Source organism: Alligator sinensis, unplaced genomic scaffold (genome assembly GCF_000455745.1).
Source record: "Alligator sinensis unplaced genomic scaffold, ASM45574v1 scaffold592_1, whole genome shotgun sequence".
NCBI classification, from domain to species: Eukaryota; Metazoa; Chordata; order Crocodylia; family Alligatoridae; genus Alligator; species Alligator sinensis.
Window position 1 is genome coordinate 420,297 of NW_005842214.1, and position 22,121 is coordinate 442,417.

At 46.7% G+C, this 22,121-nt stretch overlaps 2 protein-coding genes across 6 annotated transcripts in view; one reads left to right on the plus strand and one right to left on the minus strand.

Annotated features, from left to right (window-relative positions):
• CKAP5 (cytoskeleton associated protein 5) overlaps positions 1 to 4,936 on the plus strand; it is a 65,366-nt gene extending 60,430 nt beyond the window's left edge. For 2 of the 4 annotated variants that reach the window (XM_006026906.2, XM_006026907.2), the window contains one exon: positions 3,427 to 4,936. In XM_006026906.2, coding sequence (XP_006026968.1) covers positions 3,427 to 3,678 — 252 coding nt within the window. In that variant the 3' untranslated portion in view covers positions 3,679 to 4,936. The remainder of the gene's footprint in view (positions 1 to 3,426) is intronic. The other 2 variants (XM_025207924.1, XM_006026909.3) reach the window with 2 other exon arrangements.
• A 2,466-nt stretch (positions 4,937 to 7,402) lies between these two features.
• On the minus strand, positions 7,403 to 19,532 carry F2 (coagulation factor II, thrombin). 2 transcript variants are annotated; one of them, XM_025207950.1, is made up of 15 exons: positions 19,401 to 19,532; positions 19,251 to 19,313; positions 17,827 to 17,990; positions 14,726 to 14,750; positions 14,288 to 14,338; positions 13,695 to 13,800; positions 13,431 to 13,567; positions 11,052 to 11,357; positions 10,477 to 10,587; positions 9,875 to 10,001; positions 9,308 to 9,475; positions 8,797 to 8,970; positions 8,407 to 8,585; positions 8,105 to 8,175; positions 7,403 to 7,686 (listed from the first exon to the last, which is right to left on the minus strand). In XM_025207950.1, the coding sequence occupies exons 1-15, from the start codon at positions 19,477 to 19,479 to the stop codon at positions 7,546 to 7,548; spliced, it is 1,902 nt and encodes a 633-aa protein (XP_025063735.1). In that variant the 5' UTR covers positions 19,480 to 19,532; the 3' UTR covers positions 7,403 to 7,545. The 2 variants fall into 2 exon arrangements, with proteins under 2 accessions (XP_025063735.1, XP_006026972.1); XM_006026910.3 differs by lacking the exon at positions 19,251 to 19,313.
• Positions 19,533 to 22,121: the final 2,589 nt, after the last annotated feature.

Genomic DNA, 22,121 nt, shown 5'->3' on the forward strand with positions numbered 1-22,121 from the left:
TCCTTGCTGCTAACTGCACTTGTTATGATAGCTGATCTTATTCCTAAAAACTGAAGTAAAAAAAGCATTAGATATTTCAGCCTTCTCTGCATCATCTGTTATTGGACACACAAAAAAATTAGTAAGAGCACAGATTTCCTTAGTCTTTCTCTTCTAACATATTTGTAGAATCCTTTTTTCATCCCTTTTACATTCCTTAATAGTTGCAAAACCTGCCTCAGCCTTCCTGTTGTTCTTCTCTGTGCATATTCATGCAATACTCTTATACTCTAACCTAGTAATATTGCCAAGCTTCTACTTTTCAGCTGGATTCCTTTTTGAGTTTCAGCTCACAGTTCACTGTTTAACCAGGTTGACCTCCTGCTACAATTCCTATTCTCAATTTGCATTGGGATACTTTTACTCCTGTGCTATTAAAGACTCCTTAAAAGTACAACCAGCCTTTTTGGGCTTCTTTTAACACTAAGGGTTGCCTCCCAAGGGATGCTGCCACCAGTTCCCTGAGCTTGTTAAAGTCTACTTTTCTGAGAAGTGACTTTGTACTGCTCTCCTTCCTTCCTCTCCTTAGGTTCTTGAAATCTATACTTTTATGGTTACAGTCATCAGTTACCTTCCACCTTCACATTCTTAACCGCTTCCTCCCTGTTTGTGAGCAGCAGGTCAAAGTTGGCCTCTTCACCGTCTGTACCAAAAAATTATCTGACGCAATCCAAGAACGTAATGGATTACCTGTGCACTACTGCGTTGCTCTGCCAGCAGATGATGTGGTATTTGAAGTGACCCATGAAGACCATGTCCTTTGACTTGAAAACTTCAGTTGGGTGTTTCAAAAAAGGCTTGTCCACCTCTTCCTCCTGGCTTGGTCTGTAGGGCTAAGTACGAACAGTCAAAAAGCCCAAGGCTGAATCGATTCACTCTTTTCAGGTTAGTCTAAACTGCTTAGATTGAACTGAAAAGCAAGTAAACAGACATTCATTTTTGATACCAGAAATGCAGCCACATGCCTGCAGTGGCCCAGGCCAGAAGCAAGGGGTTGCTATAGCATGTCTGCTTTCTCTGATGAAGCAAACAGCTTGGGCCAAAGCTATCCTACCCATTCTGCAAGCACCTTGGGATGCTGGGGAGTGCTAAGAGTCTGGAGGGGACCTGGGACAGAAGTTCAATAAACCAATTTAACCTAAATCAGTTGCATCTGATACTACATTCCATCAAGCTTTATCTTAAGCTGGTTTCTGACCTGGACCTAGAGACTTTAACAGGCCAACCTTCCACTTTAGTCTGCACTTCAGAACAAACACACATCTTGTTCATGTATAGAGCAACATCACCTCCCTTTGCCACTGCCTGTCCTTCCTGAACAGTTTACATTCATCCATGACAGTATTCCAGAGGCAAACTATCCCACCACCTCTCTTTTATTCCAATTGCATCATAATTCCCTGATTGTACTAGGATTTGCATTTCTTTTTGCTTATTCCTCATGTGTCTTGTGTTAATGTACAAAGTTTTTGTAGGTAGTTAACAGACTGCCTTAAGTTCTCTGGGAACATTAAGGCTTCCCCTATTGCTTCCTTATACTTGTTTTTTGTCTAGGTCTCTTGGCTCTTTAGTCACCCCTGAACTTTAGTCTCTGTCCCCCAGTCAACTAAGTTTAAAACCCTCCTTACTAAGCTAGCAAGCCTGTAAACAAAAATCATCTTTCCCTTCCCATCCCCACTTCATTTGGTGGATGCCATCTATTTCCAGCAGTCCTTCATGGAATGTCACTCCATGGTCAAAGAAGCTAAAGCTTTGCATAGATGGTGTCGCCAGCAGCTATATATTGATCCCTAGGATGCATCTATTCCTGCCTGGGCCTTTACTTTTGACTTGGAAGGATTGATGAGAACACCACCTGAGCCCTGTGGTCACCTCTGATCTGCTCAGGGTCACCCCTGCAGTATCACTACTGCACAAATTGATAGACAACATGGGGTAGTAGTCAGAGGGCTGGATGAGTCTCTGCAGCATTTCCATAACATCTGGGATGCAGGCTCCTGGCAAGCAGCAGACCTCCTAAGTCAACAGATCAGGCCAGCAGATTGAGGCCTCTGTCTCCTGCAGAAGGTAGTTGCCAGCCACCACCATCCATTGCACCCTCTTGGTTGGCAATGGTCTTGATCGTTCTAGCTTCTGGAGTACATGACTTAGCCTCTCGCGGCAATGGAGTAGGTTCCTCTTCTTCTGATGCTAGGATTTTGGATCTGTTCTGTAGCTGGACACCTGCAGGTTCAGAAGTGAACTCTCTGATGCCAGAAGTGACAAGCTGCTAGGTTCCACCTTCCTGAGAGTCTAGGTTGTCTGTCCTCTAACACCTTCTCTAGCTCTCCCTCTTCCATGATGCTGGAGATCTCTCTGTACACTGAGTCAATTAAGTCCTTTCTCTCCCAGATGCTTTTGAGGCTGTCTGCCTCCTGTAGCTCCCTTACCTGGGTTCTTGGGGGTTCCATCTCTCACACCACAAACACTTTCCCTCACCTGCCTGTTCTTGGCAGGGATATGCAGATTATAATCCCTGCAAAGGTAAACCAGGACCTGTGTGAAAGCCTTGGAGGTCAGTTTGCCAGAACTAGTGCAGGCAAAGGAAGAGGTGGCAGTTGCTTCAACATTGTGACATCTTCTAACCATCTCACTAATTCTTTTTCAGTCTCTTTCCTCTTCTGCTGCTACTTCCTAGAAATTCTTTCTTCCTTTATCTGCTGCTTCGCAGCAAGCTTGTGCTGAAGTAGTGTTAAAAACTGGCTGTAGCAAACTCCTGTTTCCTGAACTATTCATTGGTTCCTGCTGCCACTAACTTGCTGGAATTCTGGCTGGCTTAACCTTTCTGTGTGACTGTGGGTCTTACTGTAGATATTGGTGTCTTTTAAGTAGTAGGGACTAGTACAAATGGTTATGGGCATGCTCAGTTTTGCAGAACTTTAGCTCCAGTAAGACAGGAAGTTTTAATCCAAATGAGAAACAGAGTCTAGTTTTCAGGTGAGTTAAAAACCAAGTGTCTCTACTGTGAGTAATGTAAATCTTTTGACTAAGCTTGGTAGGTCTTGTGGAAAATGTTACTATGCAATAATATTATCATCTCATATAGAAGATTCCATTACATGAGCATGTAATCAAAAGTGCACAGTTCATTCCAGTCATCGTTAAGATGAACTGTTGACCATTTCTTTCCAAGCAGTTAATAATATGCCACGATGAGTCTTTTATGTTATAACTTGTCCTGGGAATGAAAAAATTGGAATGTAGGCGCAGTGCTTTGTCTTGGCTGGTTCTGACTTGCTATTAGTGATTGAAAAAAAACCAAAACCACTTTGCTTTTCACATCTGTTCTCTTTGAGGGCGAGGCTTTACTGCCTTTAAATAACATCTCGCATTTTCCCTGCCCCATAGCAGGAAGACAGAGCACCACTAACATCGCTGCTTTCCAAACCAGCAGTCCCTACAGTTGCATCCTCCACAGATATGCTCCACAGTAAACTCTCGCAACTCCGTGAATCACGGGAACAGTACCAACATTTGGACCTGGACTCCAATCAGACTCACTCCTCTGGCATTGGAACCACCACATCCTCCTCTTCCACAGCAGCCAATATTGATGACTTGAAAAAAAGACTGGAGAGAATAAAAAGCAGTCGCAAATGAAGCTCCGTGAGGGACATCATGGCTGGAGCCTAAGCTGTCTTCAGCTTTAGTTTACTAAACTAGAAGTCTTCATAGTTCAAGTGGCCTCATTTAGGCCTAGTGTATACAAACTGGTTTATGTATAATACAGTGGATTTTGGGGAGGATGAGTCATTGTGGCACAAGTATTTGTACATACTCTGCTTCTCAGTTGACATCCCTTGACAATAGAAGACTGTCTGTGTATTAGTTTTAGTGTACAGACCTGTAAACAGCCATCCTCCTGCTCAGACTAGTTTCTCATAACTTGGGTTTTTATTAGTAAAATTGTCTTAAGATCTTTTTCCTAGCTCTTAACTCCTAGAAGCTCTTTAGTGGTTTCACTTTTAATTTTGTGAATTCTTCTCCATGTAATCCTTGAACTGTTGATTCTGTATGGACGCATGGCATGAAATAACTAATTTAAGTGTCTTTTGTAAATAAAGTTTGCATTAACTATACCAGTCTCTGTAGGAGCAGCAGCAACTGTTGGTGAGAATAGAAGCCACTTGGTGTTGCTGGATGCTAGTGCCTGGGCACTTATGAGCTGAATCCAGCTCTTCTTGATTTGAACCTTGGCATTGGAATGTAGCATTGGGAAACTGGACTCCTGAGAAAATGTGCCCTTTCTAGCCATTGGAAGGAGCCCTGAGATTTTTGCATTCCTTTATATCAGAAGTGCGTTTGCTATATTAATACACTGCTTTTTGTTTACTCAGTGTTTTTTTTGTAAAAAAGTTGGAAAAGAATAGACCAACAAATGTTTAGCAACCTAGTCGTTTGAAATCTTTGGTCCCTGTGAAGCAACTACCCAGATCAAGCAGTCCCTTTGTGAATAAGTCTGGTGACGTGCCTGCCTTTTCCAAAGGAAAGGGACTGGGTAACATTTTTCTGAGGCACAGAAATGTATAAGTAAGCAGTACCCTAGATTCAGTGTATGTATTGGACTTCTTGCTCAGTGGTCTTCCCCATACAGCTCTCTTGAAAGCAGGTGGATATCGGCACACACAATCATTGCACTTACAAGCATCTAACTTTGGCGGATTCTATCTTGGATCTTTCTAAATGAAGTGATCAGATATTATCTGGTAATGTCAGTTTGTGAAAGTTGTGATAAGAGAATGTCCTTAGGCCACTGCCTTTGAAAAATGCTTAAACGGTCAAGACCTGGACTCAGCCTGATGATTGCTTCTCTGGCGGGGAGGATAGGGGGATTGTCTTCATTTGGCTGTTTGGCTCTCATGTGCTGTTCATGGAGTATAAATGTACATCTGCTCCTGAGCAGTAATCTCTGAGGTATTCAGGATCTTGTGACATAAGAGACTTGCATAGCATCTTTTTATTTTAGAGCCTAAACTCTTCCTTTTTTAAAAGTTCTGCTCTTACTGTCTCTTACCCAGACCAGCAGCTTCTGCCCCTAATTCAGTCTTGGCTTAAAAACTTATGGCATGTGTGCAAAAATATAGCTTAACTTTGTATTTATGCACAGCAGTTCTGTGCTGCAGCTTCTGCAGAAGACTGAAATTTAGTTTTGCACAGAAACTCGGGGTCTGGAGTTCAGGTGAGCTGTAATCTGCTGTGGTGAGTCTGTTTAATGAGTCTCTTGAAGGCATTTTCCTTCCTACATCACATTTTACTACTTAATGTTCATCACTTACACTGCCATTCTGTCTGGCATGCTTCTGTTTACTTATCTTGAAAACACTACTAGCTTGTGGTAGCTTGTACCCTTTGCAGTAGAATAGAGTTCAGTCATGGAAATGTCAGCTGGAGCATTTGGAGTGGAGGTGTGGCCAGTTTGTGTTAACTGGCATTGGAGCCATTCCTGTTGCCACTCATTGGTACTGTTTCTTGAAGAGACGAAAACACCAGCTGTTTCCTGGAATCTAGCTGACTTTTTGCACAATTTCTAAGAGCTGCAGGTTTTAAATGAGTAATACATTCCCATTTGTTGAAAATGCTGCATTGTTTTTGAATTAACAATTGCTAATTAACTCTAGATACATAGTGACCAATAAATGCAATGCCTGTCAAACCTGTACAATATTAATGTACATGTGAAGCTTAGTTTAGCAGCTAAGATCAGAAGCAATTGAATATCAATGGTAGAAAGCAGTTGTTTACTTTTAGATGGGGTTTTTGCCCTGTGCTGTCTCTGTACTATGTGGTTGGACTCAGTACCCTGGAAATTTTGGCTTAACGTTTTTAGGCTTTCATTCAAAAAGTACACGTAATCGTCAGCCCAGAGCAAATGTTTAAACATTAAACTGACTTCAAAAATGAATTCCTCTGTATTGTTTGCAGTAGGCTAGCACTGAAAGTGATGCTACTTTTTTTTTTTTTTTTTTTTTTTTTTTTTGTCACCATTAAGCAAGGAGAAAATACACTTGGATTCACCACTTCTAACCAGCTGAGGGAGAGAGCAAAGTGCCTAGTTAATAGAAGCCCTTAATAGGACAAATAAAGTGCTGTTAACTATTCTGGTTCTGTAAGCTTGTAAGATGCCTGTTCTAGTCTTCCCTCACAATCCCTACAAGGCTGCTCTTGTTTACAGTGCTGAAATGGTGGTAATGGTTGACAGAATTCAGTTTTTCTTTTTTTGTATATAATTTTGGTAGATAATATAGATGTTTATTTTAAGCATTTATTTCATTTTTTATCGATGTTCAGGGTTGCACACACTTAGGAGTGGGGGGGTAGACTTTATTCATGACAGTATATTATTATAGTGCCATTTAATTGCCTACTGCAACAAACATAACTACTGGAGGACTGCCGCCAGCTGAGCAACACTGCTGCCAACAGTTCGGGCTCTGCTCGCCTGTAGCTCCCTTGTCTGCTTTGTCACTTCCTCTTCCTTTGTTTCCAGTCTCCTGGGGTTTCTGAGAGTTGCAGTCCAAACTATAGTCTTATGTCCCCTTTCTATACATTTTGTTATTAACTATGGAAATATTTTTTTATGGGTCAGTGTGAGGTGAAACTGATGTTTGTTGGCATTTTACCCTTTTTTAAACAATCAAATCCTGCCAAGCCCATTTCCTCACTTATAACATAACTTATAAAAGGACCATAATTAAATCCTGGCAGTTTAGAATAATAATGTTCTTTATCCCTACAGTTGACCCAAACAGCTTTCTTGCAGCTTAGCTGTCTTCCCCCTCTCAATATAGTGGTGGCCCTATAAGGAACTAGGAGGTTGGGAGAAAGTGTGGCAGGATCATTTCCCTGAGAGAAACAGCCTCAGGTTATACTTCTAGCAGACGGTAAGAGAAGTGAATGTACCTATTTGGGAGCTACGTGCCTCAACTCATCATTTCACCATTGATCGTTCCTTCCTCGGGCTAATACAGAAAACATCCTGATCACCGAGAGGAGTTTTATGTTCACAATAGTGTTTTTCTGGATCAGCTGGAGCATAGTCTGGGGTAGGAACAAGAGTCTGTGCTGGACAAACAACATCAGCTGCTTAGTTTGTGACTACAATTCCTACAACCTTATGTTTGTGCATTTTAGAAACTGAATGGGTAAGGAGGTTTGAGGATTGATTTAGTTAGCTTGCTACCTGCATGTAGAATGCTCCTCACAATGTTGCTAATGCTCAAATCCATACTTGTGGGAGCATAAGTTAACCAGGTAGTTTAAAATTATGTTCCTTCAGGACTTCCCACCCAGAAAGAAGACAGGATTGTTAATACTAACACTTTATTGGTAAATTTATTTCCAGAGATGATTTTTTTTCCTTTTTATACATCTCAAGCCATCTTAAGCAAAAAACCTTAACTGTATTTCTAAAGATTGAAGCAGAGAGAAACTGAGCTGGGAACAGTGGAGAAATGACAAGATCTCCCTTTACCGCCCATGTTTGTCGATGGTTTTTTGTATCCATCTCTTCAGGCGAAATACATGGGTATAAAATCCATATTTACCATCACGGTCACATCCTTCTCCCCATGAGACAATTCCCACCTGATACCAGCGGTCATCAGGGTTCTAAATGAAGAGGAAAACAAATTTTACTATTCTCTACAGAGACAAGATTTCATGGGAGTTTCATAAACCAGGACTCTAATTTGCTGGGTTTGTGGGTAGTGCTCAGGAGTTAGCCTGCCAGAGGGCTTAGGCAGAGGCTCACTGCAAACAATTTAACTGATTTCACAGGGAGCACATCACTCAGTAATCTCTTTAAGAGCTGGACCTCAATGTGCACTGCTGTCTAGAAACTGGGTGGGATTGGCTTAAATGTGTTTTAGGAATAAGATAAGGATCTGCTATGTTAGGGTAACTGCAGTACCAGCCATCTGGGGCTTTCAATTGTCACTACTGCCATGTAAGAACATAAGGCTTCAGCTGAGAGACCTTGCCACGTGTCTCAGGAGCAGAGCACTGCTTTGGTGCTCGTTGTACATACCTTCATGACGAAAGGGCCTCCACTATCCCCCTCACAGGCATCCCCTCTCTTGGCATCTTCAGGACTGTAGCCTGTAGGCCATGAAAAGAAGGTCAAAAGGCATCTGATCAGAGAGGAAAGGACTAGTCTTTCCTCCACCACCTTTTGGGCATCTTCCATTTCTGTCCTTAGCTGCCGCACAGCCATTGAGACTAGCCATGTGGCCTAACCAACAGCTTCCAGCTTACCACTCCTGCTCTCATCTTCTCAAACAGAAGCAAGAGAACAGTCTTCTCCAGGCACACCCACCCACCCACACCTACCTGCACAGAACATGTTGTCAGTGACTTTGATCTTGGTGGATGCCCTGCAGTTCTGCTGATCAACAAGGGGGAGGTTCACTTGCTGCAAAACTGAAGGCAGGGAAGCAGAAGTAGAGCTCCAGGTCTCGAAGAGGTTTCCCCAGCCAGAAACCCGCCCTTTGTATCCCTCTAACATCAGGCTGCAAAAAAGAAAAAAGGGTATGAGGTTGCAGCCACATAGTGACATGATGCATTCCCTCTCTACTGGCTTGATCCTCAATCTTGTGGCAAGGGCACCTTACCAGTTGGCTCTGTTGTACCAAGCCTGCTTCTTATAGCTGCCCCCTTCCAGTTCTTTACTATGACCCAAAGATACCTCCCATCCCTGACTTTAGACTGTAGCCTTGTTACCGCTGCACAATCTCTTTGGTAGGCAGGCAGATGGGGTGGATGAAGTTACTGAAGGCAACGGGTTTCTTCAAGTGCATCAGTGCAATGTCTCGGTCCAGGTTCTCTTTCCAATTGTATTTGGGGTGGATGATGATTTTATCCAGCAAGACTATCTTCTCTTGGTTCCGTTCATACCTGCACAGTTCCCAGAGGAAGGAGAAAAGTGACTGTCCTGGGGTTGCTCAAGATGACTTGTGCCCTCCACCAAGAAACCCTCTCTCTCCATACAATGGGAAAAGGATCCCAGGGAGGACTGCAAAGAGGCAGCCTGATCTCCCTTTGATTAGGAGCTTGGGGAACAGCAGAGCAGCAGCAAGCAGCATTGGAGCACACTTGCAAAGGAAAGCACATGACACTAGTCAGATCCTCAGGAGGTTTTCTGGGTACTAGGTGGCATCCTTCCCAGGCCCTAGCCTCATTTTCTCTCTGTCTGGGGAACTCCAATGATGACCCCCACCATCCAAGCTCTTACTTTGCCCTGTAGTGCTTGCCAATGCGCACCAAGAGGTCATCTGTGGTGAAATTCTTGTCCCAGGGTGGGTAAAAAAGACAATGAGCAGCAGTCAGGATCCAGCGGTCACTGATGAGACTGGCCCCACACAGCAGCTCTTGTGGATTCTTCCTGAAGAGCATCACCTGCCTAGGAGGGATAGGGAAGGAGAGCGCTTCTCAGGACCACTAGCTCAGCTGGCTGAATGTTCCTGTGTGCTTCACAGCAGTGGCAGAGTTTGTGCCAAGCCAGGACCATGTCCAGTCATGAGAACCCAGAACTGAGGAGTATTTTAGTCCCTGTTGTGGCTACCAGTAGAGGCACCTGCCTCCTGGGCTGGAACCAGTGGGGGGGACAGTCTGCAGACTACTGTGGACTTCACTCCATAGGGCAGAGAGTCTCTCCCCCAACTGTAGCAGTACTACCAAGTCAGCCCCTAGGCAGGCTACAAGCAGAGGTGATGCTGGCTCCATGCCCCATGCCAGCTGACTGTCCTGGCTTGAGCTGAAGAGAGTGTCACAGGAAGCAACATGAAGAAATAGCACTTACCAGGGAGCACTGCCAACTTCTGCTTCCTCCCCCTTCACAACCCGGGCTTCTATGTAGGACTCCAGCAGCTCCTTCTCTGTTTTATCAGCAATCTTCAGCTTCTCAAATAGAGGGCGGATGCCACACTCTGGGGAGACAGGCAGCCTGGCTCTTATTCTGTCCAATTCACAATAGAGGGGACCTGTCTACAGCCAGTATACTAAGCTGGGAAAGCCTGAAACTACAGCATTTAGTAGCTCCCTGCTCAGTTATGGCTCATGCCCCACTCTCTCCTGTGCTTCTTGCTGGGAGAGACTGGGACTGGACTTTCTGGAAGCCCTCCACAGCCAGCATGTTTGCACCATCTATAGCGCTCTGCTGTGAACAAAGCCTAAGTGCAGGGAGCTCCCCTCCAGCAGCTCCTGCAGGGGAAAGCTAGGGCTTTCTGCAGTAATTGGAGGTTCAACTTTGGGTAAGGTATTAGACAAAGCCTAACATAGATCCTGCTTTCAGCACAGCATTCAGCAGACTTGGTGTTCTGAGGACCACTGCATTGTGGGAAGAAGCTGCCCCTTTCCAGTGTTCTTGGTGCTGTGGCTGGGTCTCCAGGGTCTTCTGCTCACCTGCTTCACCTGAACCAAAAGTCTGAGGATCAAAGAAGGCTTTGTACTCTGGGACACTCGTCCGTCCTATGGATACAGCCATCTCATCCCCAACATCATCCAGAGGGCTGTCTGAGAGAGAGAGAGAGAGAGACATGGTAAAAGGCAAGGCTGCAATGGGCTGCACCCTTCCCATGCTCAGTGGGGCTAGTACAAGCTTTGTATTTTAAAGCAAGACCCAATTTGTCACGTTCTGTCCACACTTCTGGGCCAGTGCAAGAGCGAACAAGAAGCATCCTGGTGGCTGGCAAAGTGGAAGGCAAGTGGGGGAGGTTGTTCTCCAGTAAAGGGCTCCTGCTAACCTCATGTAACCCTGCATCAACTTCCACCCAAGGGTGACCTATCCATATGGTTTCCCACAAGCCCTTGGACCACTCAACACCCTCCTCACCACAAGCTCCTTGAGTTCCCTCCCTCAGACCTAGGCCTTTCATTGTAGTGCCATATTGCACTGGCTAGTGTAGCTTGCCTCTAACCAGCCAGCCCAACATCCTTGCTGTAGTAGCACCACCTCCCACCCTTCCACAGCTCCTCACCACAGTAGTCCAGGTCACAGTAATTGAAGTTATGTGGCTCTTCATGTGTCACACACCAGACACCCTCCTCATCACCATCCGGGTTCCGGCAGTAATTCTCCACTAGTACCACTTCTGGGATGACCGTTTTTCCTTGGAGTATTTCCTTTGCCTTCTCTGAGTTCCATGGCAGACACTTGGTCCCAGACTTAGTCACAGAGAGGTTACCAGTGTAACACAGCCCCCTTTTCTCCTCACATGGCTGCTTTGTTCTCGGGCTTGGTGGGCGGGACCGTGGATTAAATGGAACTGTAGTCGCGTCCTGCCCTAAAAAAGAAAGCACGGAGCAGCTGTGATTAGACTCTTGGACCTGCAGTGGGAAGGGTGGCTACTGGCATCTGACTACAGCCTGGCTTCCACTTGGCTTCAGAGCCACCTCAGTACATCCCATTTCTCCATAGGACGCTCGTGCTTGACAGCACTTCATCTTGAATCCCATCCACGCATGGGAGACTTTACAGTGAGCAGCAATGTGAGGTGTTAATGAAGCTGTCCCTCCTCCCACTTTCCTAGTGTTCTGGACTGTCACACAGGTGCCACTGGGGAAGCAGAGGCAGAAATCCAGAGCAGAGGGATGTCTGCACTCGTGCTGCAACCTGGCAGCTCAGAAGCATCTGGTAACAAGCTTTATAGGAAGTTACCCAGGAAACTGTCTCTAATCTACAGCCACCACAGCTCTCTAGTCAGCAAGGAAAGTAGGGTTGCCAACCCTCCAGGATTGCCCTGGAGTCTCCTGGAATTAGATACAAATCTCCAGGAGAGTCACCTAGGAGATAAATGATAGGGCATTCATAAAATAAATATTAAATATTGAATCTGATTTGTACAGTAGGCTGGTGGGTTTTTAAAATACAATAGTAGTGTGCATTTGCCTCCCTGACATCAAGTCTAAGTACTGTAATCCGTGACAGATGTATGCAAGTTCACATTGTATGTCACGGGCATGTTGGTGTTCCAAAAACCTCCTGGAATAGATTCAAACAGGGTTAGCAACCCTAGAGGAAGGGTAGTTTGTGTTTGAGAGCTTGTCTAACATCTCTCCCAGTTATGTTGTTGGTCTAGTAGCAGACATACTCTAGCTCAGCTCTACTTCTTTGCCACTATGGGAACCCAGTGCTGGGGTGTTGCTGGTAAGGGCTCTATTTCCACCACCAGCCATGGTAGTAGAACTGGTACACTTGTGTCATGGCACCCACTGCTGCAAGCAGCAGCTGGCTCAGTCCCAGTTTCAGAGAGCCTGCCCTTCCCTAGGGGAGCTGATGCCTGGTAGCACAGGCATCCTGCTATGGCTCACTGTGTGTGAAAGGCTTCCAGTCAGCTGGGAAGCCAGCATATGTCATGATGGGTAAAAGCTAGTAAAAGTGTCTGTGATGGGTCAAACAAAGCTGACGGAGGAGGAAGCTGATGGAGGAGGGATAGATGGCCATGCCTTGTCATGGGAAAGGGAAGCAGTGGTGCTTCCTAATTACCTTAACTGTCTGGGGATGGGGAGATCAAATGATCTTTGTCTCAGCCTAGATACTTCCCTTATTCAAAATAGCTGCTGTGCTGTTTCCTTGCAACCTCTGCATGTGAAAATGCTGCTGGTACCAGTCATATAGCTACAAACTCCCACTGCTTTTAGTGAACCTGAGGCCACTGTGGCAGATGGCTGCCACTTTGCAGGAAGAGGGGATCTAACAGGAAAGGGCACTAGACTATGGCAGAGAGGACGGTTGGAGGAGAGTGGTGGGAAATACAGGGACAGCAAAGGTAGAGGCAAAGGTTGAAGAGCATAGAAACTACATGTGAGGCAGCAGCTGTCTCTCATCAGGCAAGGGAGGGGACTGCAGAAGGCTGAAACAGTAGGCGGGGAATGAGCACCTGCATCTGGATGCACATTTAAAGTGGAATCCTGACTCCCGGAGAGCCTCACACCCATGGGGAGGTGGGGAGATTTTATGTATAAGATTAAAAAAATCCAGGAAGTGAACCAAACAGGAGGAATTGCATGTTCAAAGCCTTGTGATTTGGAAGCCTGTGGCCAGAGATTTTGGGGTCCTTGGAACTGGCAGTACTGCCACAGGTACCATGAAGCTGCTCAGAGTAACTTTATTTAGGTCAGTCAAGAGAAGACAGTTTCAGAGGAGCCTAACCAAGGTGTGTGAAGGGGCAGCTGATCTACATGTCCTTGCTATCAAAGGCAGAGCTTCCACACGCATAGGACTCGCATTCCCCCTCTAGCCTTCCAGAAACCTCTCTGCACACCCCCTTCCCCTTCTAGAAGTCCTTAGCATCAGCATGAATGCAGGCTAGTCCCGCCTGGGAAACCACATCTCAGGGCCCAGGGTTGAGGCTCACCGCATACTGGAATAGAGCATGCCTCGCGTCGTACTGTGGGGTCTTGGGTGTAACACCAGGGCCCTTTTGGGTTGTTGTCTGGGTTTCGGCAGTAGTTGTCAGTGAGGCTGACATTTCCGTAGATGGTGAGATTAAACCTATGGGAAAAGATTGGTGAGGTAGGGACTGGACAGTAACCAGGAGAGCTCTTCCAGTCAGGGCTGCGTAGCCACCTCCATATCCTTGCCAGGACTCAGTATGTAGGGAGGCGGGATATGAACTTACTCAGGTCGGTGAGGGTACTTGCTTCTCCAGAGTTGGCACTCGATCCCTGACTTGGTGATGTTAATTTTCCCCACATAGTTCTCTCCTGTTTCTAGGGCACAATCACCTGCCAGAATTGCAACACAGGATAAACTAGAGCCATGGGTCTACAAAGAGCATTTTCAGGGATCAGAGGTGCCATCCCACAACTTGGGTTCTCACATACACTCTAGCACCTGGCCCCACATCTCTTGAACTTTCCCTGCAACTCTTCTTCTTCTGGACCTTAACCCCGAGTCCCAGGGCTTTGGCTAGGAGCATGGGGAAGCTGAGAATGTGATGAGGGACTGGATCTTTACTGGAGTAGGGGTTACCAGGATATGTTGTGTACTAGGGATAACAGATGTTAGTCCAAGGAGAGTGTCAGGTTTTTGTGAAGTGTTTAATGATGGAGAAAAAAAGGTATAGGCTCTTTCTGTGTGGCTCCTTCCTCTGAAATTGCCCACCTGATGACCTCCTCACCATTCTAGATGTTCCTCCCAAACTCTACAGGAAGTAGGTTACTTTGCATTAACTATCTCCAGAGGCTTAGGTGATTTTCATGCATCTCTTACCCTTTAGACAGTCATCCAGAGTTGCCCTGTTTGTCCTCTGGGAATTACATACTGACAAAATAGGAGGAAAAAAGCACTGTTAGCTCAAAAGGACCCAGGTGTGCAGCACACCTCAAGTCAGCTTAAGGCAGGGATGGGCAATGATTTTGGGCTAAGGGCTGCTTACTGAGTTTTGGCAAGCCATTGAGGGTCAGTCATGGCCGCATGACAGGCAGCCAGGGGCAGATAAATATTAATTTTCTAATTTTTTAGGGGCCCTGTGGGCTGGATAGAATGGCCTGGTGGGCTGCATCCGGCCCATGGGCCACATTTTGCCCGCCCCTGGCTTAAGGTCTAGGGGAGAGAGTACAGGTGTTCTGCCCCAGTGAGTAGGCCCAACACAGGAGCCAGCTGTCTGGGGCACAGCTGTATGTGCTGAATGAGATTAGAGCAACTTACCTTTGTACTTTCTCCAGAATTCTGTCTGCAAAACAAAGGCAAACACTTAAGAGCAGAGAAACAGTATCAGCCCTGCCTGAGCTGCTGCAAATTCAAACCAAAACCAGGCACCATCTTGGCAAAAGAACAGGCCACACTGGAAAAAGTGAGCAAAGTGTAACTCTGCAGAGCTCATAGATAGGTATTGAGCCACAATTCTCCCTATCAAATGTTGGGGCTGCCTCGCCTGTTACTGACCCGCTCCAAATGGAGGAGGACAATTTGTAGGCAACCTATTTCATTTCTGTCTTATCTATCTCAGCATTGCTGCAATATCCAGGTGCTAGATCATTTCCAGGTAGGCATTGCCCAGAGAATTACCCCACTTAAAATGCTTGTCCCCAGGCAAATGAAGACTGGGCACCCCAAATGAGTAATGCTGGCGGTTTTGGCTTTGCCTGGGCTCAGCTGCTTTCTCCATTCTGGGCTTCAGTCCCCAAAATCTTACATTTTCAACCCTGCAAGATCAGGCACCAGTGGGAGGTGGTATTGTTATTGCAGTATTGTCCCTTTGATAAATGATACATATTTGTGTTCATGTGGAATTATCTGCAAACACATTTAATTCTGGGAAGGCCATTTTGGTTGCCTTCATCTATTTTGTAACCCCCCTATTAAGCTGAAACCAAAAAGTGGTGTCCGGGTAAGTTCTTGCACCAGCAGAAGACTAATAGTGAAGGGCCATTAATTCTTGATGAACTCCATTCAAATAGAAGCACCTTTAGACAAAAAGGTAGCTACTGCCTAAGGAAACCTGCCTGCCATATGGGTTAGTAGCCAAGTAAGAGTTATCTGACAGGAGTCTTTGACCATCAGATGAGGGCTTGAAATAGACCAGGGAAGTCACTTTGACAAGAAGGGACAGGAAATTCTATGAAGATCAGGTTTACTTAGAGTAGTGCTGGAAGAGAAGCCTGTGGTGGAGGAGTGAGGTCCAGGAGATTGGTCCTGGAGCTTTGAAAGGAGCAAGCAAATCCCAAGAAACCTTCAAGAGTGGTGAGAAAACAGGCAGGTAATTCTTACATCTCTTCTGTAGTCCAACAGTAATGAGTAATTTGGTTTATAAATCCCTTTGCAAAGTTTGTGTCTTACTGGTTTGAACCACATGTCCCTTAAGGTAACATGTAGACCAGGCTATCCATGATGGTCAAACTCTAGAAAGCATGTGCATAAACTACTGGGGAGGAAGGGTTCAGCATGGACCTTAGGGCATGGGACAGGTGGGCCAAAGGTCTCACTTCAAGAAATGATACCAGGCAGAGAGGCTATACTTGGGAGAAGAGTGTAGAGGCCAGAGAAGGGAAGAGTGCCTAGACCAGGGGTAGACAACCCCCCCATACACATTCCAGAGCATGCCTTTTGCTTGGCACATGCACCTCAGGGTGGACAGCAGGGGAGCCACAAGAGGCCCAATTCTTGTGACAGTGCAGCCCCAGACCCTTCCCTGCAGTCCTCCTTGAGGTGTGTGTGCACTCGCCGCCTGCAACAAATTGAGCAGGACTTCACAGACCCTGGTTCAGCTGATGGCAGCCTCCCTGCAGCCTGCTGTGTACAGCCTGGGTTCTGTGGTAGGGGCCTGCCCAGAGGCCAAGTTGGCTGTGGCAGGCAGCCGGGAGGCTGCAAGCAGCTGCACCAGGGTCCATGGATTCCTGGCCCAGCTTGTTGTTGGCAGTTGGTATGCATGTGCCTTGGGGCAGACAGTGGGGAAGGGGCTGGGGCTGCAATGCCACAACAAGGATCAGGCCCCTCATGCCTTCCCCACCATCCTCCCTGGTATACCATAAAAGTTGAGGTTGCAGGTGTTTTTGGCACTCTGCCCAAAAATGTTGTCAAGCCCTGGCCCTGTTTAGGCCTAAGGGGGTCCATGGCGAGCAGCGAGGTGAGCATCTTGCAGGCAACTTTCTCCAGTGCAAGACTTACGGGTAGGGATCATTGCTGGCGAAAGCTCAGTGTTTCCAGGCCCACACTGTTCTGCTGTATACCCACTGTTCATAACACAAGTTTTATCAGTTGTCTTAGACTAAAGGCAAAACTGGGATTAACAGTTGAAAATAGGGACTGAGAGTCATTTCCTAGAATGGTGCTTTCTTTCTTTAAGGGATGGGGGCTGAGTTTCCTCTTAGTTTCCTCTGAGGCTTCAAGCTGACTGGCTCTGGCTGGTATTTTGGCAACCATGATCCTTGGCTGTATGATGACCTGGATGATGGGATGGAGTGCACCCTCGGCAAGTTTGTAGATAACACCAAGCTGGGGGGAGTAGTAGATACACTAGAGTACCTAGAAAAATTAGAGAATTGGACCAAAAGAAAGCTCATTTAGTTCAATAAGGACAAGTGCAAAGTCCTGGTTACAGTGAACAAGCTGAATATGAGTCGTGCCCCTGTTGTGAAGAATACTAACAGTATACTGGGCTGCGTTAGTAGGAGTGTTGCCAGCAGATGGAGGGAAGTGATTATTCCTCTCTTTTCAGCACTGGTGAGGCCACATCTAGAGTACTGTATCTAGTTTTGAGCCCCCTACTACGGAAAGGATGTGGACAAATTAGAGCCCAGTGGAGGGTAGCAAAATTGGTTAGAAGGCTGTGGTACATGATTTAGGAAGACAGACTGAGGGAACTGGGCTTATTTAGTCTGGAGAAAAGAAGACTGAGGGAGGATTTAATAGCAGCCTTCAACTACCTGAAGGCAGGGGCAGTTCAAAAGAGGATGGAGCTAAACTGTTCTCAGTTGTGGCAGAAACAGGACAAGGAGCAGTAGTCTCAATTTGCAGCAAGGGAAGTTGAAGTTAGATATTAGGAAGAACTTTCTCACTAGGAGGGTAGTAAAACACTGGAACAGGTTACCCAGAGAGGTGGTAGAATCTCCATCCTTGGAGGTTTTTAAGACCTAGCTAGACAGAGCTTTGGCTGGGTTGATCTAGTTGGGGATGGTCCTGCTTTGAGCAGGGGCTTGGACTAAATAACCTCCTGAGGTCCCTTCCAACCCTAATTTTGTATGATTCTGTGACTATCACTCCCTAAGGGAGCAAGTTGAGGGAACACCTCCTGGCAGCAGCATACTTACTGCGAGAGTGGTGGATTCGAGGGCTTCGTAGGCCTCCTCATAGCTGCAGATCTCCTCTATACACTCTCGCTCCAGGTTGCCTGGGAGCATCTCTTCCAGCAAGTTTTTGTTGGCACGTCGTGAGCGCTTGAGCATCGAGAATGCCTCCTGCTGCTCAAGGAACACTAATGAACCAGAACAGTAACCAGTCATTGGGGCCTTGCCTGCTTTGCAGGTGTCACATGTCTGATCACAAACACTCAAAGGACGAGCCTGTCTCATTGCCTGTCCTCTTGTGTAACACACAGAATGGAAGAGGCCCATCAAAACCGTTCAGATCCATCCCTGGGGCCCAGTGCAGGATTGGTCTTCCTGTAAGGACTGTGATGACCCCAATGCACCCTGAGTGATTGGACTGGACTCCCATGTTCCCCTAGCACAGTGGTTCTCTATCTTTTTAAACTTGAGGTACCCCTCAGAAAATGTTAGCTTTTAGTTTTCACGTGTTTTCTAACTATGGAAAAAATAATAGATCAGTTTTTCTATTGCAAAGAACTCAGAAAGACCATGACAGGTCAGAATGTTTTTAACTATGGATTCCTCTTTGAAATCCCTAGGTTTATCTTGCGAATCATCTTTGCATCACCTACCAGGTGCACTCTAGCAAGGCACTCTTGAAAGTATCTCAAGGCACTCCGGGGTGCCACAGCACCCTGGTTGAGAATCACTGCCCTAGCAAGGGAGTTCCTTTGGCTTGCTACTGGGGAGACGTGTTTGTTGAAGCCAAAGTGCTCACTATCCCTTGGGCACTACATGCTAGTGGCTGTGTCTGTGTTACTGAGCAGCCTGAGGTCGCTGGTCATGCCAGGAAACAATTTCCATCTCCCTTTTCAGAGTCCCTGATACCCAATCACACTTCAGTCAGAGTCCCTGTAAATGGCCCTTCCCCCCTTTACCCACTTAGCAGTGAAGAAGAGGGGACAGTCAGGGGTGTCCCGTATGATGGGACTTCCACCACACCAGAGAAGCCAGGGTAAGCAGAGGCCCTGATGGGGAGCAGAAAAGAAGCACTAGGCACATGGACTCAGTCACAGTGCTCTGGGGAAGAGATAAAGGCTGGCCTGTTCTTTCCAGCCCCTGTATGCCATGTTTAAACAGGAGTGAAGTGAAAAACAACAGCTACCTATGGCCAAACCATGTTTCCAGGGGACAGTCTCTTGCATATCAAAGCCCACATGTGGCCAGCACAAAGCCCAGGACTAAGCAAGAATCTCCAGGGCTGAAGGTCTTTGAAATACAAAGTCAAATTGACCCCACAAAATCCACAGAGCCATCCCATCCAGCCTTTTCACTCAAGACGCAGGGTCTGCTGCATCTCCCTACATAGCAACAGGGAAGCCCTGCACTCTCCCTCTCCCTGGTCTTCAGTCTACATTAATTCCTACCTTCTATTTCTGACAGACTTTTCTGGATGCTACTCAGCCTTTCACGCAGGCTCCTCCTTCCAGCTGCAGCTTGGAAATGAGGAAATCTAATTTATTTCTGTCAAACCACCCATTGCTCCTCCCTTTCCCCAACACCCGGTCAACCCTTACCGCCATCCTGGCTGAGCACGAGGTGCAGGAGGCAGAGAAGCAGTAAGCTGCCTAGCATGCTGCCTCTGCTGTTTCCCATGTTGTACGCCCCTGGCTGCAAGGGAATGCAGAAAGAACAGGACAAGTATAGTCCGAGTCTGAACCCCACCTGGGTTAATATTGAACCAGCATGAAGAAACAGGACCCGGGAGGTCACAGTGGTCAGGGACACTGGGGATGAGGTTCCCGTTATCCCTCCTCCTGCTGGCTTTTCCCTCCCCTGCAGTGACTTTTCACTTTCAATCATTTCATTGGCATGAGCAACACAAAAACAAAATGTCTTTAGGCCCCCCATGAGGCCAGGGTCACTATACTGTCACAGGTGGGAAAACAGGAGCAGAGCAACAAGAAAGGACTTGCTTGAGAAGCCAATCTGATCCAGCTCAGAGCAACACAGCTGGAAGAGCTCCAAAACTCTGTTTCCACCGTTTCTCATTGCTGTTGGCACTAACACCCTGTCACCCTCAGGGGAAGCATCGGATTCATCTCATCCAGGTCTGACCTTCTCAGAAGTCACAACACGTAGACAAGCACCTTGAGAAAATCAAGCATTTCCCAGCCCTACCCCACAGCTTATCCACACGTTCAGCCCCTTGCTATCTGAGCACCATGACAGCCTACCAGGAAATCAGCTCCTCTCCTTTCTCTCCACAGCCAAGCAGCATGATTCACTGGTGGGGAAGGGAGCTGTTGCAGCCTGTTGTGAATTCAGACAGCCCTTCAAGTTAAACAGAGCAACTCCCAGTCTGCATTTTCCACCACATGATCCCCCACACCCTGTGCAGTGAAGGGGCAGAGCTGGCATCCCCCTTCATCCTGCACCCATGGGAGAGTGGGCACATACTAACAAAGTTAAAAAGGAAGGAGAATAAGACAGTAAGATTCTGCCCAGAAAACCTAGAGACCAAAAGCCTGGAGATACAGGGAAACTGCCAGGACAGGGAAGCAAAACTAACTTGGAAATGGGAAGTCAAATGACTAAGAACCAGACTCCAGGAGATGGAGAAGATCTGGCAGTGCATGTAGCCCATTAAAGCAGTGATGAAACTTTCACCAGCATGTGTGACCTGTAAAAGTAACATGGAACAAGTCCAGAGTGCAGTAAATGAGGCTGGTGAAGTCAGAGGAACAATGTCTCCTAAAAACAAATCCCTTTGGTTGAACTGCTCTGCACTGGAGAACCATTTTTCAAGCAGTCTGTTGGTGCATTAGCCATGTCTTTAACTAGTGTTTGCTCTCTCCCTGATAGGAGTGCAAATATTAGCATTAGGGCAGCTGGGGGAGAACTCTTTGGCCACTAGTACAAAGACCAATTCCACAGCCTCCCTCCCCTCCCCTCCTGGGAGGAGAGTAACACTCCCTGAAAGCTTCGGAGAATCCCTTTAGGAAGACCCAAGATGAGGTCCAGATTGCCTGACAGGTCCAAGAGAAACAGCAGAGTTTGAGAGAACCATCCAGAGGATTACACAAAGTGGGGAAAGCAGAGCCTGGGAAAGGGAGGGAAGTGTGGGCTGAGGACACAGTTTGTTGGCATAGTTGGGAAAACAGCACATCAGCCAGAGGCCCTCAAATGTAGGAAGCAGCGTAAACAACCCTGGTCTGCAATGCTTCTGATGGCCCAGCAAGGGGGCAGGTGGCCTTTGCAGAGCTAATCAATTGTCTGGGGTGGGGAGCAGTGGGTCTTGGGCTGTCCTTGTGCTCTTTTTTCTCTGGTTTGTTTTTTTGGTCCTGAGCTAAGGGATTGTGACAAGACTGGACACATGAGCTCCCCACTCATCATAATGGACCTCAGAGAAAGAGGCATTTCTCTGCTTTCATGGAGATCATTTACAACTGTTCTCCTTCTTTCCTATCTAGCTTCCCAGAAGAAAGCAGGCGGGGGGGGGGGGGGGGGGCGCCCAGCAGAGGCCGAAAGGCTGGGTGACAGCTGAGGAATGAGGCAAGATTATAGGCTTCTCCCCCATCCCCAAGCCAGCAAAGCTGTGACACAGGATAGAGGCCTAGATCACACACAGATCTCTGCTCCAGTGAGGACACTGTACAGGCATGTCAATATTTGACAAAGACAAGAGCTGTGCCTGTCACCAGAGGAGCAGCAGAAAGGACAGAACTTCCTGTGACTCATTCTAACTTCAAAAACACTCGTCCCCACCACCACCCCCACACAGTTTGGTATCCATATGGAGACCATCTGCTCTGTACTGTGACATCAACTGACTGAGCACAGTGCCTCTGCTGGTAGTAACCAAATGTCAGCAAAGCACTGGTGATGGGGGCTTATTCTACTAAATCAGTAGTTCTTGCCCTTTTTTAGACTCCAGGCAGCCCGGCAAAACCTTTAAAAAAATTAGCAGCACCCCATTTAAACCCCCCCCCAATTGAAATATATGATGATTATAACTTAAATGTTATATTATAAATTAATGTTATTGATTTGATCATTATAGTTACATTCACTCCACTGCAACTACAGCCAGGTGGAGTGCTGTGGTAGGAGTGCCTGCTCATGCTTGCAGCCCTTCCCAGAACTGCCCTGCACACCTCCCTTTTCAGGAGATATATCAGAGTTGAACGGAGAAGCAGCTGCAGTAGAAAGGCACCCCTGCATGCTGTTTCTGCTGCAGCTCTTCCTGATTCTGCTGCAGTATGTCTCCTGAACACAGAGGCATGGGGGGTAGATCC